Here is a 16,262-nt window from a genome sequence, read left to right as displayed (position 1 = left end):
CACAGTACTCCAGGTGTGGTCTCACCAGAGTGCTGCAGCAAGACCTCCTTACTCTTATACTCCAAAACCAGTGCATCCACTGTCTCTGCAGCCACCTCTTTTAAAACCCTAGGATGTAGGCCATCAGGTCCAAGGGATTTGTTGGCTTTTCGACCCATTAATTTCTCTAGTATTTTTTCTTTACTAATTTTAATTACTTTAAGTTCCCCACTCTCATTAAAGCCTTGGTTCCCCACTATTTCCAGTATGTTTTTTGTGTCTTCTACTGTGAAGAGAGATACAAAATATTTGTTTAACGTCTCTGCCATTTCCTTATTCCCCATTATAATTTCTTCTCTCTCTGCCTCTAAGGAACCCACGTTTACTTTCGCTAATCTTTTTCTTTTTATATACTTCTAGGAGCTCCTACAATCTGTTTTTATATTTCTTGCTAGTTTACTCTCATATTCAATTTCTCCCTCCTTATCAATTTCTTGGTTATCCTTTGCTGATTTCTAAAACCCTTCCAATCCTCAGACTTACTGCTCTTTTTGGCAACATTGTAAACCTCTTCTTTTAATCTAATACTATCTTAACTTCTCTAGTTAGCCATGGTTGGATCACTTTTCCCATGGAGTTTTTATTCCTCAAATGAATGTATATTAGTTGAGAATTATGAATTATTTATTTAAATGTTCACCATTGCTTATTTACTGTCATAACTGCTTGTTGATGATTTCGTTTATAGGTGAGATTGAAATAAATTGGTGATATTAATTAGGATTAGCCTCTTTAGATAGCTGACAAGTTAACAGCATTAGATAGCCAGTTTATTGAATAGATTAAAGTCTATGTGTTTGTAGTTAGCAATGTTTCCAGAACTTGTACAATCTCATGAGCTGTTGCAGATAAATTGGTTGCTTTCCCTTCCTCTGGGAGGATGGTGTGCCAACTGCTGGTATTAGGAGTTGGCTTGAAGGTGGTTAAATTATTCATGGAGGACCCTTATAACCAGCAGCAGAATTGCACATCAGCCTGGGCTCAATTTGAGCCAAGGACCCAAAGACTGCAGAAGATACTTGAGTGCACCGATGGAAAAGGTTGGGAGTAATGTCAATATCACTATCCCAAGCCACATGCAGTCACATCACAATTATTATACAATATTTGTGTATCAGTATAAACAGCAGTGGTGCTGTCTTGAGTCTCGTAGAACATTGCTTTCGAGTCCCAGCCATAACCTCTCGCATCACTTAGCTCCTGAACTCAGCTCCATTGCATTATGGAAGTGCCAACTGAGGATAGTTGCAGTTGCTTTCCATCACCCCACCTTCATCTTTCTTTTCTCCTTATCAGAAGGAAATAACTTGTCAAGAGTGCATTTCTGTGAGTACCGGTTGTGCATCTGATCATGGGTCAGAACATTTTTCAGATGTTAACGCTAACTTGTCACTGCAATAACATAAACTGTCACATTTTATGAAGGAATTCCTGTTATATCTTTGGATGTTAAGTAAGCTCAAGAGCATATGTCTTTGAGCTCATGAACACTGATTAGCCTTGGTTTCTTTAGATTTTTATCTGGAGTCTTGCACTAAGTGTTTTCTTTTCGTCTTCCGTCTTCTCATTTGTGAGAGAGGCTAAATTTATGCTGTAGTTAAAATACAGAAAAAAAACTGGGGCAGTATGATCCTCTAAAGCAGACTGCAAGGCACTACAATTGCCATCAATGCCCCTAGGGTACGGAGGGAACAAAGATGAGCCATGATTTTCACTCCTAATTAGTTATCCAGTGATCACTGTTAACAACTGCTTGTGTATGGGCATAAGAAAGAAAGAACAAACTTACATTTATATAGCACCTTTCACGACCTCCAGATGTCTCATAGCGTTTTACAACCAATGAAGCACTTTTGAAGTATAGTCACTGTTGTAATGTAAGAAACGCAGCAGCCAATTTGCGCACAGCAAGGTCCCACAAACAGCAATGAGATAATGACCAGATCATCGTTTTTCCATGAATGTTGGTTAAGGGATAAATATTGGCCAGGTAAGCAGGAGATCAATTTCAGACGTGATCTCTGATGAGCTCTGTTTCGGCTTATGTGTAGATAAAGGCCACTTGGGTGAGCTCGCACTCCTGGAACTCTGTGTGGAAAAGTCATTTTTCTAGAAATGTTAAATACAGTAGGTGAACTGTAGTGGAAATGTAAAACATCTGTCCCAGGCTCAATAAAGGAGGAAGCATTGCTTTTAGCTGGAGAAGCGGTCTTTTAAAAAATGTGATTAGCTTGATGTCTGACACGCACGGAAACTTATCACCTTCATTTGAGACTGAAACCAAGCCACAAAGAAATTCACATAAGTAGAGTTTCTGTTTGCCGAGTGGTGTGTGTGTTCTTTCACCGTAGACACATTCCACTTAACTGAGGGCAGAGGGCTCACGCAAAGGTTGGCAAGAGCTAAGGCTCAGGGACCCCCTAGTATTCGCATAGCTGCTGCTGGAGTTTAAGCAGCTAAAACTACATCCTAGCAGTGCAGTGAACTGATCAGCTTCCTGCTACTTGTCCAAACAGGACTACTGTACCTCTTTGGGCACTGGCTTCCTGAATTAGCTGGAGCTGATTGGGGAGAATTCCAGCCTTCAGGTCCCACTAATTAGCCAGGCTGCCTTGGAGTACTGTGGACCTAACTCAGCTATCAGTTTACCATGTCTGCTGCAAAGGGTTGACTGAGTTCCAATTGTCCACCAACAGACTTGTCTGTCATTTTGGAGCCCTCTCAATGCCAAAGAGGGAGTGGTCATTCATGGAGTGGTTTTAAAATTAAAATTAAAGTTTTCTCTCATTCTCCTTGTAAGAGCCTACTCCTGCTCTTAATTTGTATGTTCGTATGTTCGTACCTCATCGGCCGTTGGGAGAGAGAGAGTCTGATTATGGATTGTTTCCAAAGCACCTGGACCTGGCTCTTTTCCTCATGCATTATTTTCCTTGTACCACTATCATCCTGGCACAAGAAACTTGCATGAAATTGTTCTGAAACAAAACTAGTGTCCAGGCTACACTTGCTTTTCTGTTCGGATTTTGTACTTTAGTGCTGGGAGTTGATTCTTGGGGCCCGATATTAGGAGGGAGGCGGGTTGCCAGCAGGGGGTCGACTGGGCACGTGGGTAACCCGCCCAATAAAATCAGTGGGTTCCCCATGCGATCGCAGCCTAATTGAAGCCACTTACCTTGCCTTCCGGGTTACGCGCTGGAAAGCTGCGCAGCGGGCGGACTGCGCACCCGCATCATAGGCTGTCAGCTGGAGGAGCCCTATTTAAAGGGGCAGTCCTCCACTGATTGATGCTGAAGAAAGTAGGCAAAATTACAGCATGGAGCAGCCCAGGGGGAAGGCTGCTCCCAGGTTTAATAATGCCTCACTCGAGGTCCTACTGGATGGCGTGAGGAGGAGGGGGAGGACAGAGATCATCTCCCCGGCGGACAGGAGGAAGTGGCCTGCCTCTGCCACCACGAAGGCCTGGCTCGAGGTGGCAGAGGAGGTCACCAGCACCACCAACATATCACGCACCTGCATACAGTGCAGGAGGCGCTTCAATGACCTAAGTAGGTCAGCCGAAGTGAGTACACTTACTCATTCCCCTACACTTCGTCTGCCACATCACCGCCTCCACCCCACATCTCCTTCTGCACTGCCAACACTACTCTATCACATCACTCCTCACACCCACTCAAAGCTCATGCTCATCTTACCTGCACTTGCTCACCTCGCCAGTACTCATCCCACCACTACCACTCAACCCAATCCTCATACAATCTCATGGCTCTGTCTCATACTCACCCTCTCATGCATCTCTTTCACGGTCAGCCTCACCCCACCTGCCACTACCTGTGCTGCAGCCACAGGGCATGCATCACGTATGTGTAGTAGGAAGCGTAAGGCAAACGTGTCGTGAGCATGAAGGGGATACACAAGGGTGTTTGAGGGCTTGTCATGGTTTTTACTTATATTTGATTTCTGATTAACTCACATTACATATTATATTGTCACCAATACTGCCACGTCTTGGCCATTCTTGACTGGCTTTTGCAATAATGCCCTTTCATGAGATTCTCCATGAACACCCTTGATGCCACCCATTGGGTCACTCTACAGTGGGTGTATGTGTAGTTGCACGACTATTTTGTGCAGGTGCCTGTTGCGCAGCACTGTGTTGTGGAGCTCCACGTGGCGGAGGTGGATGGCATGCCTGGCGAGGCTGGTGATTTTGCTCATCCTCCAATGGAGTGATGAATGCAGCAATGGACCCCCCCCCCCCATCCTGACGGTGTGAGTGGTGGGGGGGGGGGTCCATAAAGTAGGTAAATGTGTTTGGACAGCAGAGTTTAGGGTATGATTTAATTATTTGGAGTGTGGAGATAACAGTGTGGCAGGCAAAACTTTGTCTGAGTTGACAGAGTGCCCTGTTGCAATGAATGAGGGTTTACCCCACACCTATTAAATGGACCTTTGCAGCTGCCACTGGCTGCTGGCTGCAACAAGTCTGTTTAAAAAGGGAGTGTTTCCCCCAGCATGGGAAACACGCTCTGGGTAGTCCAAAATCCGAATCCTCCTAAAATCTCCAACTAATGAGCTCTGTAAACGACCTCAAGTACCCAGATAATGATCTTAAGTGGGATCCCGCCGGCTTTGATTGCCAGTGGGAGTCCTGCATGCGGGGGCTGCCCACGCATGATTTGCGTCATTGGGGAACCCGGAAGTGGGTGGGTTGGAGCCGGGCTCCAGACCCGCTCCGGGAATCCCCAATTTTAAGAGCCCCCCCCCCCCGCCACGAACGTACCTGCTCGGCCATCCGAAAATTGACCCCTTGGTCAGTGACAAGAAAGAAAGTATTTGCATTTGAAGAACCCGGCAACATTTAGGATTTCATAAATACTTTGCCATAGTTATACAACGTGGCTAATGGGCAGTTTGTTAACTTTTCATAAAATATGACAAATTTGTGTAGATATTGCAATGTGTGTTTTTTCCAGTAGTACTAGTCCCCAAGTCTAAAAATCTTCTGGTTAACATATATGCTTTAACCTGTCAGTCTTGTAATATTTCCATTCCCCATAGCCCCAGTTCATTCATTTGATGCTATGACTTCCATCATTGGGAGAGAGATTCGGGATGGGGGGGAGACATCGGACATTGGTGGCGGGTGGGGGGGTGCGGGTGCAGGTGACATCGTTTGTAAGGTAGATTTATTTAATTTTTTACAATGGGAAATGTAATTTTATTTAGTCTATTTTTCACTGATCCGGCACTTCCCATCTGGTTTCACCAGGCGTGAATCGGAAGCCGTGGGAAAGCTAAAATCGTTTTAACTGTTCAATTTCCAAAAGATAAACAACCTTAAGTACCTCAATGAGGTATAGTTGCTCCTTTAATTATCAGCTCCCCGGCTTTAATTGCCGGTGGGACTTCCGGGTTCGGGAACGGTACACGCACCCAGATGACTCTGGGTTATTCACATGTTGGAGCCGGGATTTCTGCCCGCTCCAGAACATCCTGATTTTCTTTGCCCCAACACCCCTGGACTTTGGTTTTAAAATTGAGCCCATAGAGTACAAAAGCAAGGAGGTTATGATGAACCTTTATAAAACACTGGTTCGGCCACAACTGGAGTATTGTTTCCAATTCTGGGCACCGCACTTTGGGAAGGATGTAAAGGCCTTGGAGACGGTGCAGAAAAGATTTACTGGAATGGTTCCAGGGATGAGGGACTTCAGTGATGTGGATAGAATGGAGATGCTGGGATTGTTCTCCTTGGAGCAGAGAAGGTTGAGAGGAGTTTTGGTACAGCTGTTCAAAATCATGAGAGGTCCAGACAGAGTAGGTAGAGAGAAACTGTTCCCATTGGCGGAAGGGTCGATAACCAGAGGACACAGATTTAAGGTGATCGGCAAAAGAACCAAAGGCGATATGAGGAAAAACTTTTTTAAGCAGTGAGTCGTTATGATCTGGAATGCACGGCCTGAAAGGGTGGTGGAAGCAGATTCAATTGTGGCTTTCGAAAGGAAATTGGATAAGTACTTGAAAGAAAAAATATTGCAGAGCTATGGGGATAGGGTGGGGGATGGGACTAGCTAGATTGCTCTTGCAGAGAGCCGGCAGGGACTCAACTGGCCAAATGTCCTCCTTCCGAGCTGTAACCTTTTTGTGATTCTACAAAATAACATGTATATGTCACCCATGATAAAGTAAACTGACATTCACTATCAAGGATCATGCATGAACGATGGACATCTGGGCTGTATAAACGTAGTCTATTGCATCAATGGAACTGTAACCCAGATTTTAGTAGTTTCAGGACCGGAGGGGAGAAAATTAGGAGGGTGGGGGAAAGCATTAGACCAGGAGATTTTGTGAATCTTTAAAGGAGAGAAAAAGAACTTGGATTTATAAAGCATCTTATCACATTTTCAAGAAGTCCCAAAGCACCTAGCAACTAGTGGATTACTTTTGAAGTGCCCACTGCTGTTATTGGCAAACCCAGCAGCCAATTTGCATACAGCAAGGTCCTGCAAACAGCAAATAAATGAATAATCAGGTAATCTGTTCTTGTGGTGATGGATGAAGGAGGAATATTGGCCAAGACATTCGGGGAAGTCCATGACAAATCCGTAGAGGGGTTTAAACCCATGACCATCTGACTCAGAGTGCTACCAACTGAGAAAAAAAAACAGATTCTCCTCTCGAACATTCGGCACCACAAAGCAGACTTTAATTTACTTTTAACAGCTATAACCAGATTGTGCGATTGCCGAATGTTTTTGTAGATTTACGCACGTGCACAAACACCATTAATTTTGCCTGACCCAGATCTGTACCAGAGGTGCAGAAGAGACGCCTGCTGCATTGCAAAGAAAAAGTGACACTTGAAGTGTTAATGTTATATCCGATGATGCCAACCCTAAGCTGCCCACCTCCTAACCTGGGTGGGTTACAAGTACAGTGCATAGCTTTAGCTGTGTGAAAATGTGTAGGAGAGGCTGAAAAAACATTCCAGCTTAATAAGAGAGACTGTTAATGGGGAGTGGGTGGGGGGGGGGGGAGTGGTGGTGAGTTAATATCTGCAGGCATGTGGTTAGATCACATTCCTAATTCTGTCTTCTCATGCAAAGGGCTGCAAAGGGCTATAGGGGCTGGCAGAAGAATGAGAGGTGGGGTAATCCAGTTCAAACCGGCCTGGCAGCAAAGGGGCGTTTTCCTGGCTGCATTTGCAACTGCTGAGCACCACTGGTACTGTCTTTAAAAGCAGCAGCAGCAGCAGCAGCACCATTTAACACTGAAATTCTGAACAGTGATACGAGGGTTGAATTTTGTTCGGTGTTTTAGTGCTTGTTTTTCAGGTCCTCTTCTGAGGCCACTGTGCACAGGACGTATTCACCAGGCATAGGGGATAGAAGGAGGGGGAGGGTGTTCCGGCACATTATAAACTCCATACACGCCCTTCCTTAATTGCCATGGGTTTAAGCCAGTTCTACAATCCTCCCTTGGACGTTTTTCAACCCTTCCCACAGTGCTCCCTGTGGTGTGTGTGTGTGTGTGTGTGTGTGTGTATTTTTTCACTTTTAACTTCAAATTTAAAAATCCAGCCATTTGAGAATAATTGTATCCACCATTTTCTCTCTCATGAACTGTGGGTAGATCTCATGTAGCAATTCAAATATTGCCATTTGAAATCCTGAAACTATTTTTCCTGGGTAAAGAAACATTTCTATATTCATAGAAAATAGATCTGCTTTTTATCCTTTCCATTGCCGCCGCCCTGTGGTTTCTTTTCTTAAGTACTGGGACCAACCCTTTATCCTCTTGTCATTGGCACAGTGCCCTTGCTGCCGGGAGGACAGGTGAGCAGAACTGCAGGCTGCTCTGTGGCATGCTTATGCAGTTTGTCTCTCTCAGTCCCATTCTCCCTGTTACTGTGTGTGCGTCTCTCTCTCGGGCCAGTGATCCCTACAATAAGAAGCATGTGGTCGTCTGAAGGCACCTATTGTACTGTAAGTCTTTCTGATATTCATACTCAGCATGTTACTTTTTTTTGCACTGTCGTAGCCAATTTTCTCAGCAAAACAAAGTTAGTGTTTTTATTATGTGTAAGCAAGGAAAACTGAATCAGGGTAAAACCACCCAAAGTCATGAATCCCAATTGTTCCGTGTGTAGGTCTCTCAAATAACATTAAAACCGATGTTTATTTAATGATATATACATGCATTGTTCTCAGAAGGGGCCAGTATGTTGAGGGTGGAGATGGAATTACCAAATTCAGTGTGAAATGGGAAGTGTTGGAAAGGATTCACTATGAGATGGGGCACATTTAAAAACCTGAGGTCAGTACTTTTCCCCTCCAGTGAGTATCTGCTTGTTTACCTCCGTAATAACAATGGCTGCATTTCACTGTGTGTAATGCACTTTGGGAAGTTTCTGAGAAACTAATAAAACACCATGTAAATGCACAGTTTTTTTTTATGTAGGGTCTTGAAGTAGTGCATAATTAGCACTCTAAGGCATCGGCAGTTGAGTGTTCGCTACCAAATGGATGATCCTCTAAATACTTGTTATTCATTGCCATGTCTAGTGAGCTGGAGTGAGGTTTCTTCTTTGTTACTAAGATTGAGACCATCCGTTCAGCTGCCTCTGCCGCAACTCTACCTTCTCCTTGCCCACCAAGCCAAGGTTCTACCCTGCCCTAGCCCTGAACTCTCATCTTTCTCTAGTTTCTCTCCTATCTCCCTCATGCACTCTTTGAGCTCATCTTGTTCATGATTCTCACCTCCTGCTCTCCTGACCATATTCTCACCAAACTGTTGACCACTCAACTTCCCTTCACAGCCCCCATGCAAGCTGATATTGCAAATGGTTGCCTCTCCTCCCGTCCCTACTGTTCCCCTACCTTTCGATTCTGCCGACATCACCCCCTCCTCAAAAGCCAATCTTGACCCCTCTGTCCTTGCAAACGACCGCTCCATCTCCAACCTCCCTTTCCTCTCCAAAGTCCTTGAACGTGTTGCCACCTCCCAAATCTGTACTCATCTTTTCTGCAACTCCATGTCTGGACTTCTGCAATCAGGTTTCCACCTTTGTCATTTGTGACTAATCAAAGTCACAAATGACATTCTCCATGACTGTGACCGTGGTACACTATCCCTCCTTATCCTTCTCGACCTCACTGCAGCCTTTGACACAGTTGACCTCACTATCCTCCTCCAACTCCTCTCTTCTGCCCTCGCCAGGTTCCACTCTTACCTATCCAGTCAAAACCAGAGAATCTCCTGAAATGGCTACTCTTCTCAGCCCCGCACTATTACCTCTGGAGTCCCTTAAGGATCTATCCTTGGCCTCCTCTTATTTCTACATGCTGCCTCTCAGCGACATCATCTGAAGACATGGGCAGGATTTTAACTGAGTAAAACAGGTGGATTGGGGACAGGGAGGCATTGAAAATTGCAACAATTTCAGACCTGTTCCCAAACCGCCCATTTCTGGTTTTCACCGGGGCGGAACGAGTGGCGAACAACCAACCCACTCCCAGGAGGCGGGTTGGTCACAAACCTTTCAAGGAGGCTGCGGGACTCCATTTTGAAAGGTTTTGTGAATGCAATCCCTGGGGACTGGGATTCCTGGACCTTCTCCTTCACGCCATCTGAGAGGAGGCGAGAAGGCCCGAAACTGCAGGTAAGTGCCTTTATAGCACAGCTTGTGGGCCCGGAGGAGCAGGAGTGCTTCCCCCAAGCCTAACAAGCCTACCTGCAGCGACCCCCTCAATGATTGCAGATCCCGCCCTCAATGATTGCAGACCACCGTGATGACCCTCAATCCCGACCACCACCCCGGTGACTGACACCCGATCGCCCCCCCATGACACCTGATTATCCCCTCCATGACCCCCGACTTCCCCCCCTCATGACTGACTCCCCCCAGAGACTGACACCTCCCCCACACCCCATGACTGACTCCCCCCCCCCGACCCACGTGGTCCCCATGCCCATAGGTGCCCTCATTCCCCCGGGCCCACCCATGCACCCACCCCCCCCCCCCAATCCATACAATCTAAGACTTAACTGAAGACTTACCTTTCCACGTCCTGTTCCTTGCTCTGCTCCCGTCCGACTGAGACCAGCTTGTCAATCAGGCCAGCCTGTCGAATGGGAAACCGACAAAAACAAATACGGCCTTACGTCAAAATTGTACGGACGTCCGGGAAACCCTAACTCCTGGGTTTCCCATCCGTAATTCGACCCCTCCACCCCCTTCCCGGCTCTGATTCAAAATCGCATTCCCTATCTCATAATCTACGTCAGACCTATAACCCTCTAAGAACTTGGTATTCCTCCAAATCTTCACTATTGTACACACCCTGCACCCCACCGTTGGCGGCCGTGCCTTCAGCTGTCTATAGAATGGCTACAGCATGGAAGGCGGCCATTTGGCTCGCTGAGACCGTGCCGTCTCTCTGCAAGAGCAATCCAGCTAATCGCCCCCTCCCCCGCCCTTTCCCTGTAGCCATGCAATTTTTTTCCCATAAAGTACTTATCCAATTCCCTTTTGAAAGCCATGATTGAATCTGCCTCCGCCATCCCCTCAGGCGCTGCATTCCAGATCATAACCTCTCGCTGTGTAAAAAAGCTTTTCCTCATCTCGCCTTTGGTTCTTTTGCCAATCGCTATACCCTAAGCTTTGAAATTTTTTCTCTAAACTCTATCTAAACAACAACAACTTGCATTTATATAGTGCCTTTAACGTCCCAAGGCACTTCACAGGAGCGTTATCAAACAAAATTTGACACTGAGCCACATAGAGATATTAGGGGTGGTGACCAAAAGCTTGGTCAAAGAGGTAGATTTAAAGGAGGAGCAAGAGGTAGAGAAGCGGAGAGGTTTTGGGAGGGAAATCCAGAGCTTAGGGCCTAGGCAGCTGAAGGCATGGCCGCCAGTGATGGAGCGATGAAAATCGAGGATGCGCAAGAGGCCAGAATTGGAGAAGCGCAGAGATCTCGGAGGGTTGTATGGCTGGAGGAGGTTAGAGACATAGGGAGGGATGAGGCCATGGAGGGATTTGAAAATAAGGATAAGAATTTTAAAATCAAGGCGTTGACGGACCGGGAGCCAATTTATGTCAGCGAGCACAGGGGTGATGGGTGAACAAGACTTGGTGCGAGTTAGGATACGGGCAGCAGAGTTTTGGATGTGCTCAAGTTTACAGAGGATGCAAGGTGGTAGGCCAGCCAGGAGAGCATTGGAATAGTCAAGTCTAGAGGTCAAAAGGCGTGGATGAGGGTTTCAGCAGGAGATGAGCATTAACGATCTGCTCCAAGGTCTATTGTTTTATTTGTTGTTGTCTCATATTTTCCCCTGATGTCCAGAAAATTGGACCTCATGCTGGGATACAGCTACCCAGGCACCCTCTTTGCTGAAGTGGCCATTCCTTACATGTGACCGTCATGTGTGAACCACAATCTTGAGGTGTGAAATGGAAAGAGGCAGAGGAATTGGAATTAAAAAGATAAAGTGCTGCCCTGACCAACAAAATGATAGCCTCAATGGACTGATTACTCTGCTCCATTTTTATGTAAATAATGAGCGTCAGCAGAGTGTTCAATTATGGGAAACATCACAGGCAAATCTGATCCTGCCATCACAAGCCGTCTATATATGTGCACTTTTCAACTGGATAGTGAACAGTAGTAGATATCCTGGCTGACTTTTCCTTTCCCTGGCAAATGGGTACTGATCCCAATCGTAGTTCCTCAACTGTCAGATTAGATCATCTAACTCAGCACAAACCAGAGACCGAACCTAAGACCTTCCGTGACTTTGGCGCGCTCAGTAGCGCAGATGATGCATTTATCCTCTGAGCTATGGGAGAAGCTTTTAACATGTTTTGTGAGCATACCATAATATAATATATTAAAACAAAAGGAAAATCTGAAATAAAAACAGAAAATGCTGGAAAACACTTCACAGGTCAGGCGGCATCTGTGGAGAGAGAAACAGAGTTAACATTTCAGGTCAATGATCTTTCATCAGAACATTTAGTTTATAATATTTACTAAATGCTCTGATTTACCATATAAACAGAAGGCTAATAATGCACTAACCTTCATGCCCTTTATTTTCATTTGACAGCCTGTCCAATTTGGACATCTTGGATCTTTCCAGTAAGATCTTACTGGAATGTCAACTGCCCAATGCCAATATTGGAACGTCCCTCCTCACAAGCTGGTATCCAATGTTGCGGAACAGACTCTGGCTTCAAAGGTAGGAAGCTTAACGCAATTTGGACTTCCTTGTAAATGGGAATTCCAAGATTGATTAAATAAAATCCACTTGGCACCAGTGGGCGGGTGGGGATAGGTTGAGACAGGTGTTCTAACTGTATCGCCATCCAATTGCGATCCTGCCAATCTACTCAGGTTATTGTGATGCTTGGTCACAGTCCTGCATTTGTCTTATTCCCAGTCCCCCTTAAGTGCTGACGTTAATCTTGCAGTACCAAAGACTTCAAAATTTCAACTCCACATTCCCAGTACTGGGGAGGAAGATTTATGTTTAACTTGTTTCTCTTATGTCACTCAATGATTGTGCTGCTAAGCAATTAAAAGTGAATTTTATTTTAAATTCATAATTGGTTCTGTATCTGAAAAAATGAACTAACCATGTTTTGCTAGTAAAAATATCACCTTGATAACATTGCAGAGTAAGGTAACAAAATATCTGAATGTCAGACTAATTGCTACATTTAGTAATCTGTACTTGGGTAGTAGTTTTGGGGCCTGCATTTTTGTTGGCTCTTAAGGTTTCTTAGTTTTATGCTTGATTTTTGGTGCCACACTCCATTTAGTTTTTAAGTTGATAATCCGGTATGTTATGGATTTATTCCAAATATGTGTTGAAAGTAGCACTCCATAAGGAATTATAAGATTTAAGAAATATAGCAATACAGTATTTATAATCAGAATCCAAAGAAAAATGTGCATGGTAGTGAATGATGAAAGAACATACTGTGACAGGACAGTTTGGTGTGTTGAGATGGGACTCACTAATACTTGCCCTTGTCTGTGCCTGCAATAACAACAACAACTTGCATTTATATAGCGCCTTTAACATAGTAAAACGTCCCAAGGCGCTTCAAAGGAGTATTACCAAACAAAATTTGACACCGAGCCACATAAAGACATATTAGGACAGGTAAAGAGGTAGATTTTAAGGAGCGTTTTAAAGGAAGAAAGAGAGGCAGAAAGGATAGGGTGGGAATTCCAGAGCTTAGGGCCTAGGCAGCTGAAGGCACAGCTGCCAATGGTGGGACAATGAAAATGGGGGATGCACAAGAGGCCAGAATTGGAGGAGCGCAGAGTTATCGGAGAGTTGTAGGACTGGAGGAGGTCACAGTGATAGGGAGGAGTAAGGCCCTGGAGGTGAAAATCATTCGCTAAGTAACAAAAGAAGCAGTGGAACAGCATATTGAAAGAAAGAACTTGTATTTATATAGCACCCTTCATATCCTCAGGACATTGCAAAGCATTTATCAGGCAAATTACTTCTGAAGTGTAGTCAGTGTTGTTATTTAGGCAAATGCGGCAGCCAATATGTGCATAGCAAGGTCCCAAAACAGCAATGACAAAAATCAAGAAAAGAAAAAAAGACTTTATATTTATATAGTGTCTTTAAGATCCTTGGGACATTTCGCAGTATTTCACAGACAATGAATTACTCTTGAAGGATAGTCACTATTGTAATGTAGGCAAACGTAGCAGCCAATTTACACACAGCAAGATTTTCCAAATAGCAATCTGTTTTCGGTGGTGTTGCTTGAGGGATAAATGTTGACCAAATCAGGGTGATCTTCCCTGCTCTTCTTTAGATAGTGCCATGGGATCTTTTATGTCCACCTAAGAGTGTAGATGGAGCATCAGTTTAACAATTCATCGAAAAGAAAATGTAGCACTCGCTCAGTACTGCAACAAGGTATCGGCTGATACCTTGGAGACATCTCTGGAGTGTAACTTGATTTTATAACCTTCTGGCTCAGAGGTGCGATACTACAAGTGAGCCAAGCTGCCATTAATATACGACAAGGCTAATGGCATGATACACTTTCATGTCTTTGGTCCCTCAACTGGCAAGTTCCCAACCTCTGCTGTGCTGCAGTGCAAAAGTGCCAAAAGGAGGCCAACTACTTCCCCAGAGGAAGAAAAATCCATACCACCAAGCACAGAGTGAGGTGACTTTGCTGCTAAATCTCACATGTTTCAATGCAATGTAGAGATCTGGGAAAAGACCATCTGCAAATGGTGCAAAAGGGGATAAAAATAATTTAAAGAGAGGGAGTCTTATGCTCAAAAATATTACAACTGAAATTAGAGCAGGAAAAGCCACTGTGTGTAATTAACACAGCGCACTATGTTATGGTAAACACAAAGGGTAATACAGTGTGGAACTCTCTCCCATAAAAAGCAGTAGATACCAGCTGAATTAGCTCAATGTTCCAGGGTACAGATGCTATAGGAAAGATAGAGCAGGAGGTAAGAGAGGAGGGGGAGTTGCGTTCTTGATTAGGGAGAACATCACGGCAGTAGTGAGAGGGGATATATCCGAGGGTTCGCCCACTGAGTCTATATGGGTAGAACTGAAAAATAAGAAGGGAGAGATCACTTTGATAGGATTGTACTACAGACCCCCAAATAGTCAACGGGAAATTGAGGAGCAAATATGTAAGGAGATTACAGACAGCTGCAAGAAAAATAGGGTGGTAATAGTAGGAGACTTTAACTTTCCCAACATTGACTGGGACAGCCATAGCATTAGGGGCTTGGATGGAGAGAAATTTGTTGAGTGTATTCAGGAGGAATTTCTCATTCAGTATGTGGATGGCCCGACTAGAGAGGGGGCAAAACTTGACCTCCTCTTGGGAAATAAGGAAGGGCAGGTGACAGAAGTGTTAGTGAGGGATCACTTTGGGACCAGTGATCATAATTCCATTAGTTTCAAGATAGCTATGGAGAAGGATAGGTCTGGCCCAAAAGTTAAAATTCTAAATTGGGGAAAGGCCAATTTTGATGGTATTAGACTGGAACTTTCAGAAGTTGACTGGGAGAGTCTGTTGGCAGGCAAAGGGACGTCTGGTAAGTGGGAGGCTTTCAAAAGTGTGTTAACCAGGGTTCAGGGTAAGCACATTCCTTATAAAGTGAAGGGCAAGGCTGGTAGAAGTAGGGAACCTTGGATGACTCGGGAGACTGAGGCCCTAGTCAAAAAGAAGAAGGAGGCATATGACATGCATAGGCAGCTGGGATCAAGTGGATCCCTTGAAGAGTATAGAGATTGCCGAAGTAGAGTTAAGAGAGAAATCAGGAGGGCAAAAAGGGGACATGAGATTGCTTTGGCAGATAAGGCAAAGGAGAATCCAAAGAGCTTCTACAAATACGTAAAGGGCAAAAGAGTAACTAGGGAGAGAGTAGGGCCTCTTAAGGATCAACAAGGACATCTATGTGCGGAACCACAAGAGATGGGTGAGATCCTGAATAAATATTTCACATCGGTATTTACGGTTGAGAAAGGCATGGATGTTAGGGAACTTGGGGAAATAAATAGTGATGTCTTGAGGAGTGTACATATTACAGAGAGGGAGGTGCTGGAAGTCTTAACGCGCATCAAGGTAGATAAATCTCCGGGACATGATGAAATGTATCCCAGGACGTTATGGGAGGTTAGGGAGGAAATTGCGGGTCCCCTAGCAGAGATATTTGAATCATCCACCGCTACAGGTGAGGTGCCTGAAGATTGGAGGGTAGCAAATGTTGTGCCTTTGTTTAAGAAGGGCGGCAGGGAAAAGCCTGGGAACTACAGACCGGTGAGCCTGACATCTGTAGTGGGTAAGTTGTTAGAGGGTATTCTGAGGGACAGGGTCTACAGGCATTTGGAAAGGCAGGGACTAATTAGGAACAGTCAGCATGGTTTTGTGAGAGGAAAATCATGTCTCACGAATTTGATTGAGTTTTTTGAAGGGGTAACCAAGAAGATAGATGAGGGCTGTGCAGTGGACGTGGTCTACATGGACTTCAGCAAAGCCTTTGACAAGGTACCGCATGGTAGGTTGTTGCATAAGGTTAAATCTCATGGGATCCAAGGTGAGGTAGCCAATTGGATACAAAATTGGCTTGACGACAGAAGACAGAGGGTGGTTGTAGAGGGTTGTTTTTCAAACTGGATGCCTGTGTCCAGCGGTGTACCTCAGGGAT

General features: G+C 44.9%; 1 protein-coding gene across 3 annotated transcripts in view; it reads left to right on the top strand.

Moving 5' to 3' along the window:
• The window catches only part of LOC137321093 (zinc finger and BTB domain-containing protein 7C), a 176,518-nt gene that overhangs the window by 102,007 nt on the left and 58,249 nt on the right, over positions 1 to 16,262 (top strand). The window contains exons 1-2 of one of the 3 annotated variants that reach the window (XM_067983297.1): positions 7,877 to 8,027; positions 12,154 to 12,285. The exons of 1 other annotated variant lie outside the window; for it this stretch is intronic. In XM_067983297.1, coding sequence (XP_067839398.1) covers positions 12,257 to 12,285 — 29 coding nt within the window. In that variant the 5' untranslated portion in view covers positions 7,877 to 8,027; positions 12,154 to 12,256. Of the gene's footprint in view, positions 1 to 7,876; positions 8,028 to 12,153; positions 12,286 to 16,262 lie in introns of those variants that run through there. One more of the 3 variants, XM_067983288.1, reaches the window with a different exon arrangement.

This window comes from Heptranchias perlo, chromosome 1 (assembly GCF_035084215.1).
Source record: "Heptranchias perlo isolate sHepPer1 chromosome 1, sHepPer1.hap1, whole genome shotgun sequence".
NCBI lineage: Eukaryota > Metazoa > Chordata > Chondrichthyes > Hexanchiformes > Hexanchidae > Heptranchias > Heptranchias perlo.
This window is presented reverse-complemented; position numbering and strand designations above follow the sequence as displayed.